Genomic DNA, 10,101 nt, shown 5'->3' with positions numbered 1-10,101 from the left:
CCTTTCCAGCCACCGCTCCAAAACTGCATCACGCCAGAGCAGGTTTACAGCCCAGCTCTCCCCACAAAGGTACAAACTGGGAGCAGAAAGACCGTCAAGGACACAGACCTCATCTAGGCTGAGCCAGCCTCTGGGAATACTTCCCCAGGATGAAGAAGGGGCTGGAAAATCTTTACCTCACCCTTTAGCGAAACAGCGCGGCCACAAATCAGGCTTGCAGGGTCACCATGTGAAGAGGTAGAAGTTTATTGGAATATAAACATTCAGATAACGTGTAAGATAGAAAAAACCCAACAACAACATATACAGACACTTGTTGGAAGGAGACGTTGAGGTATTTATCCACCGCCTAGGCTATCACATTTTTTTATTTATTTATTTATTTTTTTTTTAAATAGGTAAGAAAACTAGTAGCAAGGCTGCTGCAGCTGTTTGGTGAAAACATCTTCTGATCTGAATCCGTTTGGAGCACACACACACACACACGCAGGCAGCGACCAAAAGGACTTGGTGTGACACGTTCACATTCACTTTGGGAGCCGAGCAGGCGCGCAGCCTCCCCCTCACCTCTTCCCTCTTTCCCAGCTCACAATCTTTGTGCCTTCCCAGCATAAACTGGGATCTGCTGGAAGAGGACAAGCAGGTTTGGTTTTTTCATTTATTTTTTTTTTTCCCCCCAGCTGGGCATCAAACCCAGCTGGCAAATTTCCCCCTGAAACAGGAGCATCAAGGCTGCACAGAAGCAAGCTGGGGGCTTTTTTTTTTTTTTTTCCTTTTTTTTTTTTTTTGGCTGCTCACTGCAAAACCTTCGCTGGTCTGGAGTTGAAAGAGAATTAGCCACACTGCAAAGCGGAGCACTTCACGCGAGAAACAGTCCTACCCGCAGTATCAAAACCCCTGAGTACTATACAATCGAACACGGTCGAGTGAAATGAAGCGGAGCCGGGCAGAGGGGGGGATCCGCCACCCTTGCTCAGCCTTCCCCGGCTCCCAGCTCCCCCGCCCCGTCTCTGCTGCTGGTTTCCATAACCCTGTCGCCAAAGCCTGGCAGCTCAGTAGAGATCTGGAGTTCGGCAAAACACGCATTAAGCCAACTGCCAGTATCAAAGCCAGGCTTAGGGGAAGGGTTACTCTTCACAGTCTGAATGGCTGGTCTTTGTCACTGTGTACTGAGCAAGGACCAGTTTATTGTTGCAGCTTATTTTTACTGAGGTATCTGTTACACATCCCAACTTGATTCTTTCCCTGAATTGGATACAAAACAATCTGTTAGTCCCTGTCTATTTCCAGTCTAGTTGTGTAAAGCTTATAAACATTAATACTCTAGTAGTGTCAAAGCTGTTTAGCAGTTCAGTGATTCGAGTGCCTTTCTGTGCAAGAAAACACAATGTTAGCATGTGATACATAAGCAAAACCACCCATTACTAACCTCTGCTCCCCAGGACCAGAGAAGAAAGCATAAGGAAAAGCAAAAAGTGCCCCAAGTCCCACTTGTAGGAAACAGCCCCCAACCCCACCCCCAAATGGAAAAAAAAACCCAACCAAAAGAAAACAAAAAAAGGAAAAAAAAACCCCAATCTGAACAAGCCCCAGAGTCTGGAAAATCCTCTCCAAGCCTGCGAGGATGAAATGCGGTGAAGGCCTGCGGGATCTGCCAAGCAAACGCCCTGCAGCCAAAGAGCAGCTCCGCTTCCCCGTGCCGGGCGGGCGGGTGGTCGCTGCTCCCGCTGACAGCAGCTGGAGACGGGACCCCTGGGAGCAGCACCCATCGCAGGACATGTGCATTCTCACCCACCTTCCCTCCTCCTCCACCCACCAAATCCTCACACCGCCGGGCAGCAGGATAACTCAAGTCATCGTGTATAAACTAACCTATAGAGCATAAAGCCTCTTGCAACCGGGAGGTCCCGCCTGTGGCTTACACAAGCCTCAGCTCCCAAGGACAGAGCAGTGGCCCAGCCAAGTAGTGCTGGGGGGTTAAAAAGGAGAACCTGACATTTGAGAGTTTAAAGGAAGGATTATTCATTTTGTTTTCTACGTACGTTTTTAAGTCCAATCCTCAGGCTGCTGACGGGGCTTTTCCTGTGGCAGTATCTGGCCCGGTGACTTTTAAAGCCATGCTCTTTTCAGTAGTATAAAACAAGCAATTAACTATTCTGGCCGTAACCAGGCCACTCTTCTAGGCTAAGCCTGGGCTCAGCAGTGCGGGCAGGCACAGCCTCTACCAGCCACAGCACCTCGAGCCTCCCGTCCTGCAGAGAGCTGAACGCTCCCACCAGCTCTGCTCACCTGTGGCAGCAGACAAAAGGTGACTGCCTCTCCTCTTACTGCTGTGACACATGGCAACTCGCCCAGCACGCTCCAGGAAACGGAATTTTAGCAGGCTGAACCTCTGGAGTTACAACATGGTTTTCACTTAGATTGTAATGTATCTACTAGCTCAGGTGGTTGTTACACAGGCACCTACGCAGAGGTGAAAAACTAGAGTAGCTTCTTATTTTGGCGCCTCTCTCAAAGGCTACCCAGCGTGGCTTCGTCTGGTAGCACAGACAGAATTAGCCGTGTCTGGGACAGCAAAGTCCCAGCACAGCTGAGGAGGGGGTTGGGTGCAGCACCACACGACCAAGCTGTGCTTCCAGGGGCCAGAAACCACCTTCCTGCGAGAGGCTCGGCCAGTCGGTAGCGTAAGCGGTGCCGTCACCACCCCGCTGCACTAAGCAGCTTGGCTAAAGGTAAGCACAGATCCAAGAGCTCAGAAAAATAATAGGGACTTCAGAGACATGCTTGTGTCCAACATGAAGGACAGATCTAAGCAAGCAGTCACTCTTGCTCTCTGTTCCTACCTCGACCTGTCCTCCTGTGTCATGCACATGTCCTGGGACAACACTGTTCAGCTTGTCTCCTGCTGGCCTAAAGGATGGGGAAGCCACTGCTCCTTTGCTCAGCCTTTTTTTTTTTTTTTTCTGTCTTTGGTGATACAATTAAAAATAAAAAACAAACAACACAATGTCAGCAAAACCACATATAAAAAACAAGCAATAAGATATGCCAATACTTCCTGAAGAGGTTAAAAAAACCAACCCAAAACAAACAAAATAACCCAACAACAAGTACATATCTGAGGTATTTCAACTGCTCAAAAAAACCTGACTTGGGCCTGGAGGATGGGAAGGACGTCACCAGGGCAGGATGGATGGTGCTTGGGCCTGATCTCCAGGCTGGGGAAAACATTGTGTGGGAAACGCCAGAAGAAGAGAGGGGACAGAATGAGGCCACCTGAGCAGGAGCTGAGTCCACGGAGTCACTAAGTCAGCTTGGTTGGCTCCAGACACGGGAGAGCCAGGGCCAGCCTTCACTTGCTTTCAGCTGGAGGCTTGAGGGGAATGGGCAAGGAAAGGCTTGATTTCCTTTTCTCTGCTTCCACCCAGGAGAGCAGAAGGTCTTACTCAACTGAAATCCACTTTCATTTTGCTCACGTACAATCTGAAGGGGACTGGGCTTCTGCAGGCTTGTTCAGAGACCAGCGAAAAGACGCACGTGTAACATTAACCGCAATACCTGCACCCCCCCCCCAGCCCCACTGAGTTAAGATTTCAAATCTCACCTTCTATTTTCTCAGTGCACGGATGCGGAGAGCTTCCAGGGGCTACTGAACGACACCTTACAAGAAGGAAGTCGCTCCAGGAAGCTGAGCTCAACCTAAATGAGAGCCCTTTCGTGTCAAGGGGGCAGAGGAGCAAAGAAACACCAAGCCACGGTAAGTTCAGGCTGCCAGGGTAAATGTCAGTGGGACGAGTTCCTCGAGGAGGGAAAGACAAGGTTGAGGGCATTTAAAACTTGGCTGAAAGCCTGAAGAAGGCAACAGCAGGGGAGAGGCCAGCACCAGCCAGGAGAACGAAGCAGCTGATTGAGAGGTTTTTAATGTGTCTATGGGTCAAATGTAGCGGTAAGAAAGTCCTTCCCCCCTCTTGCCAAGACCTCAGAAAGGGGAAAGGATGCTCACGAGCCAAGAGCACGTGTTCTAGGGGAGGACATACAAACACCGGACCACAACAGAGCCTGAAGAGAAGCGAGGAAGCTCGCCTGCTCTGCAGCCACACGGCCTTCTGCAGCACAAGCCACGGGAGGACAGGGGCAAGGCACCCCGCTGGCTCTTAGGATTGTCAATACACTGAGCTGTTTTGTGGGAAGAGTCCTTGTGGCTACTGGTTCGAGGAGAACCAAGTTTCCCTGCCCCGGCTCCAGCTCTTTCCACCTGCCTTGGTGACGTCTCAGCCATCTCTCCACCCGCAGCTCCTAGAGACGATCCCTGATTGAAAAACGCCAGGCATGCCCCCCGCCTCCATATCCCACCCCCCAACAGGAACACAGCAAACCCTGGGAGGAGGAGGAAGAAAACAAAAAGCAAAAGGGAGGAAGAAAGGGGAGAACAAAGAAAAAGGCTGGACAAACAGACGATGAAGAAAAACTCGCTGGCATGGAAAGGTTTCAGCATCATCATCATCTTGCTGTTGGCCAACCACAAAAGCAGGTTCCTTGAGATGAGGTAATCTGTGCGACTCCTTCCCGGCTCGCTCCCTGCCAAGAGCAGAGAGGAAGAGCTGCCGGAGGCCAGTGTGAGAGACAGCAGGCTCGGCCGACCATCAGAGAGACCAGCTGGTGGAGGGCTCTGCGCTGGGGGTTCCCCGGGATGAGGTAGGGCTGGGAGAGCAGTGGGAGCTGCTGCTGCTGCTGCAGGAACTCTGGGTGCTGGAGCCTGCAATGAGATGGACGACTGGCTTCTGGGCAAACAGCACTCCTGCAAGGCAGAGAGAGGGAACGAGAAGGGTTACTGGGACCACGGGGTGGCCGGGCTGAGAAGGAGAGGGTACAGAGCAAAGGGCAGGCTGTCCAACCCCAGAGACCTCATCCCAACAGAAAGGGGCTCGGCACAAGACTTGGAGGCAGATCAGAGGGTCAGTGGTGATGAGGGTGTAAGAAGGGATCCCTGGGACTTGTTCTGGCAGGTTCTGTCAGGGATGTTGTGCTTACAGAAGATAAAGATCCCAAACCTTGGAGGAGAGAAGTAACTGTCACTGTACTGCAGTGCCAGGGCCTCCCACTTGGGCTCTGCCCCAGGGTGCATGTGTGTGACCTGCAGAAGTGAAATGGCTTGAGCAGAGTACAGGGGACAACAATTTGTGCTTCCCAGAGGAGCATGAGGAAAAGCCGAGTAAAGCCACTCCTCAGCAGAAGAGGGGCAACACTTCTACAGGAGTCCCTTCCCTTAGATTTTAAAATTATGACCACCACCACCAAAAGGGCATTCATCTTGACTGCCTAGGACCAAAATAAACCCCCCCCCCCCCAAAAAAAAAAGAACAGAAATCTAAGCCAGTTTCTAAGTCAGACAGGTCGTACGTGTTGTGCTTTGGCAAAGACCAGCCCCCAGGAGCACACCATCCTCTCCACGTCCTACTCTGCACCACCAGCCTGGCTCTGTACCCGTCCCCGGGAGCGGTTCTTTCTCACCAGCGTAAATTGTGCCGTTAATCTCCACCGACATGTTAATACTCCCAATGCCGTTAGGTGACAAATTCAGTGCTGCTGCTGCCGCCGAGTCTGGTTTATCTTCTTTCAAGAAAGAAGAGATGCAGAGTTAGAGAGGAACTATCCTGTTCCCTGCACTGGTGATCAAAGGTGTACACAGCCCTCCTCCTGCCTCCTCTCTGTGGAGGAAATCCCCACACAGTGTCCACTTCCAGTCCTACAAAAAGTCTACAAAGGTGTTTAAGTGCTTCAGTGTGAACTGAGGGTAGGCTGGGAGCCCAGTGGCCTTTGCAAATCCCTCTGACTCACACACTGGAGGGCCAAATTAACATCCCCTCCAAAGAAAAGCTGCCAGCACGCGCGACAAGGCCATATTTAAATGGGCTGGATCGTGGCTGTGCTTGCAGCAGCCTGGGAGCGCGTGCACAGTACCCTACCCCTTCGCTGAGGGGTGGCAGGTTTTCCGGGAGCTGGTGTGACTCCCCGTGCAGGGCTCAGACTGCAGCAGCTCCAGCGGCCGCTGGAGGGAGGGGACTACCCACAGCACCAGGGACTCAAACCCAGAAACATTACGCTTGGCCGGTCCTGCAGCGTCTGTGAAACCCGGGGTTTTTTTTTTCCTGTGTCCTCAGCCTGGAGAGTCCTTTCTAAGCCATAACGGGCAGCTCTGGAAGCATCAATGCAGAGCAGGGGTTCAATTTGCACCGATATTTAAGGGGAGCTAAACATCAAACTCCCCTGGACACCAACCCAAGCAACCCGTGCCGCTGCTCCGCCCTCGTGAATGCGCGCTTACGGTGTGCACAGCCGTATCGTGGTTACCAGCCCACCCCATGTTGGTTTTGGGGCTTTGGGCTATTAAAACAGAGAGAGATTATGCAGACAGTCTGCTCAGGCTCTGACATCCCACGTAAAATGCATCTCTGTAGCTCGTTTCAAGTCTGCTGGGACAGCACGTCCGCTGTCCCTGTAAAGAACGCTACGGACGTTGTTAACATTTAACCTAAATGTTGCTATCAAGCTACGATAAGCTCATGCGGTGCTTTTCAAAAAGCGCCTCTCGAAACACTTTGCAAAGCACAATGTTATTTTTATTTTGCAATTGGGAAAATTAGGGCACAAAAGACAGGACTGACTGACCCACAGTCAGCTCACAAAGCTGGGAATAGCATCAGTGAATCCTTAGGGCTCAGGCCTCAGCCTGTTACTATTTGTAGAGACTAGAACTGTTCCTACCATTTTGATTTAGGAAGTTCAGGGCAGAGAGATAAAAAAAATAAAGTGAGATGAAAGGGAATGAACATTCCTTGATAAAATTTGTATTCCCTTTTGCTCACTGCTATTGTTTTTGTTTTGTTTTTATGTAAGTGTGGAATTCAGGTGGATGTGTAGCTGTCAGGAACTGTGATGTGAAGTCCCAATCCCATTTAACTCCGCAGCAAGCTGCTACTGCTTCAAAGAGGAACCTGCTTTGACCCTTTGCCATATATATTTCTGGCAAAACGTCTCAATAAAGTGTTTACCACCACTGCTAGTGAGGGCCTCAAGAACAGCTCTTCCCTTTCTTCTAAGCTGTGCCAGACTTGCCTGGCCTTGTGCCTACATCCAAATGTACAATTAATAGGGGGTCTGAGACCTTTAATTTTAATGGATCAAAAGGTTTGGAGGAAGCAGCTGTTGGGACTGAGATTTTCTGAGGCTTTGCTGTCCAGGGAAGTGCAGCCCCGGGACAGGTAAGGGAGCCACAGCACTTAATCAGCTTTTGAAGCCACTGTATAACAGTATTGATTCTGACAATGTGACCTTTACAGGGTGACTCCCCTTTTACAAAGCATTTCAGGAGTGCATTTCCCAGGCCATGAATGCTGCTTATACGTGACCTTCTAACCCAGCCTTGCCAGGAGTTCTCTGCCTGCAGGCTGTGTGTAGAGCTGCAGCAGATGTTGGCAGAAATCACCTGACTCGCTAAAAGCCCTGGGATGCATCGGGCCCCCTGCAGATAGGCCACAGGTCTTTGTGGCCCCCTCATCACACCTGACAAAGGATTCCTAAAAGTCTTCCTGCAGACTGCTACCCATAAGGAAAAAAGCTGTTACCTTCACAATCAATTAAAAGGGTTCCTGTCCAGGAAAGGACAGAAAAATCATTTCCCGCAGCACAGTGCTGGCATGAGGCTCTGATGAGAGCAGGGTGGGGGAAAGCTGAGCATCTGTCACACGATGGGCTTCCCCTCCAAAAGTCATCTTACCGACTGTGGAATGGCAGAGCTGCCTCTGGCCAGCCTACACCACGCTCTCAGACCTGAAGTGTACCCCAGGTATTAACCGTGAGGGGGTCAGATACGTGGCCCAGAGCAGTTTCAGCCAACCCACGTGCTTCCTGTGAAGGAAGGGGCATATTTAGAGCATGCAACAGAGCACTGCTGCAAGGACAGCTGAGCTCCCATCAACTGAAACTGGCAATTCTCCACACTGCACGTTCTGTGGAGACGTAACAGCTTGAGTCCTGAAGCAATCTCACAGTGATCAACACAGGAGGTCATAAGCTCAGAGTAAGGGTCCTGTATGGGTCAAGGGGGTTTTATCAGTTTAGATGCAGAGCTTTCTGAGCACAGCCAGGGGGCTTCTGAACCCAGGATGGATTCAGATGATGCTAGATTATGCATCAACAAGCACAGAATAAGATCAGCAGCAGTAAGCAAAACCTAACAAAATATTCCTACAGTTCAGCTTTGCAGTAGTTGTGCACCATTTTAACAGGTTCTTGACAGTGACCTCTGCCTGGTACCTAGGGAGATAATCAAGCCTGTGTGTATCCTAGACTGGGAGCAATTCCCTCCCTGCTGCAGCCTGCAAAGACCTTTGGTGTATCTAGAGGCTCACCCTTGCCATTGATTTTGATCTTCATGGGGATCTGCCGCGCCATGCTGAACAGGTTGCGCTGAAGAGCCTGCTGGACAAGCCGCTGCTCCTCCTCCGTCATCCGCGAGACCTTCTTCTCTGGAGGCTCTCCCGACTCCAGTCTCTCCCTCAGCTGCTCCAGGGTGGCTGTTCTTGCTGCCACAGTTGCCTGCTGGCTAGCCAAGGTCACTGGCACAGCAATACGATTTGGCATAGACACAGTCAAGGGCACACCATCACCTAAAGAAGGAAGGAGTCACTTAGTCCCTCCCACAGCCCTTCCAAATGCAAGCACGCAAAGGTTTAAACCGCAGGCAGAATATTCTGCAAACCCAAGTCCCACTACTCTCAACTCCAAAGTAGCCTGGGTGGACAAAATAGAAAATATCTGTGTTTCACTGCCTGCACCTCCTAACCCCACCACCCTCTTTCTGCGAGTAAAAGTAGCTGACCTTTTCTGACAGCAGCTGCTGGAGACACCCGAGGATTGCTGGTCCCACTGCCTGGCGCGACGCCGATGATGGGGAAGCGGATCTTTGGGGGAGACAGAAGGGAAGGAGGCCCCGTGGTGGTGGGCGAGTAGCTGAACAAAGAGGAGCTGTAGCTGGGCCGCCTGCCTTCCCGCCTGTTGCCATCGATTGCAGCCTGAAGCTCAGCAGGAGAACTGAGGGATTTCTTCTCACATTCGTAGGCATATAGGTACTTCATGTACCTGGGAGAGAGGTGAGCACAGGGAAACTCAAGTAGGATTCTCAATAGAACGTGAAATTACAGGCTACAGCAACAAGCACTGCATTCAGGAAGACTTTCTGAGGCCCTCCGCAGATCTGGAGTCTTTCTCAGCATATTGTGACCACGGCTGCGCTTGGTTTGGTAACTATCGAGCAGTCTGGGTGTGAAACACAGCTCTCACTTTGAATTTACTCCATGTTTACAGGGAAGCACATAGTCACATACTACTACACACACAAGGGCAGAAAAGAATCATCCAGAATTCCTTCACAATGGAGATAACATCTGAAATGATAAGAATTAAGATCTTGGACTGTAACACTTAATGCAAGGAAGGAAGTTTGAGGAATTTGTATTGGCCAGCACCAAACCTTCACACTTTTGCTGAATTCTGGCGCACACGTTTGCAGGAGACAGCCTGTTTGTACCAAAGGCTGTAGAAATGGGAAGGAGCTTCCCTCCCTGGGCTCTAACAGCTTCCAAGAAAACCGAGTCTGCATAAGAGCTGGGTGTGGATTCCCAGAGTCCAGCCTTCCATGCTCAAGTCACTGAAGCACAGCTTTGCCCTGTTGCTCAAATTTTACAACAGGTTTTACTTTTGCCATTCTTTTTCCTCTGCTTATTTTGCTTTTTCTTCCTTTTTTTTTTTTTTGCTTGCCTAATCAATATGAGGTACTGTGGGTCAGAAAAGCAATCCTCACAGGAATTAGGTGCTGAATGCAAGTTTCCACAAACTTAGTAGTGATAACAGACATTAAATGATCAAGTTAATACTCAATGCCTACAAATCAGGAGGCCTCCCTCCCTCCTCGCTGTGCCATGTGCTCTCCAGAGAAAGAGCAAGACCCTCCTTGCCCCGAGGTGTTTAAGCTCTGAAGAGGCAAGGAAGGCACAGGATGGAGGGAGGTGCAGAGCACAGCGAACAAGGCGACGTCGTATC

General features: G+C 50.5%; 1 protein-coding gene across 3 annotated transcripts in view; it reads right to left on the bottom strand.

Moving 5' to 3' along the window:
* Positions 1-230: 230 nt before the first annotated feature.
* The window catches only part of ARID3B (AT-rich interaction domain 3B), a 36,875-nt gene continuing 27,004 nt past the window's right edge, over positions 231-10,101 (bottom strand). Inside the window, exons 6-9 of one of the 3 annotated variants that reach the window (XM_074837182.1) lie at positions 8,882-9,141; positions 8,412-8,669; positions 5,512-5,610; positions 231-4,798 (exon numbers count right to left, since the gene is read on the bottom strand). In XM_074837182.1, the coding sequence (XP_074693283.1) occupies positions 4,644-4,798; positions 5,512-5,610; positions 8,412-8,669; positions 8,882-9,141 (772 nt within the window). In that variant the 3' untranslated portion in view covers positions 231-4,643. Of the gene's footprint in view, positions 5,135-5,511; positions 5,614-8,411; positions 8,670-8,881; positions 9,142-10,101 lie in introns of all 3 variants that reach the window. The other 2 variants (XM_074837181.1, XM_074837183.1) reach the window with 2 other exon arrangements.

Source organism: Strix aluco, chromosome 12 (assembly GCF_031877795.1).
Source record: "Strix aluco isolate bStrAlu1 chromosome 12, bStrAlu1.hap1, whole genome shotgun sequence".
In the NCBI taxonomy this organism is placed as follows: domain Eukaryota; kingdom Metazoa; phylum Chordata; class Aves; order Strigiformes; family Strigidae; genus Strix; species Strix aluco.
This window is presented reverse-complemented; position numbering and strand designations above follow the sequence as displayed.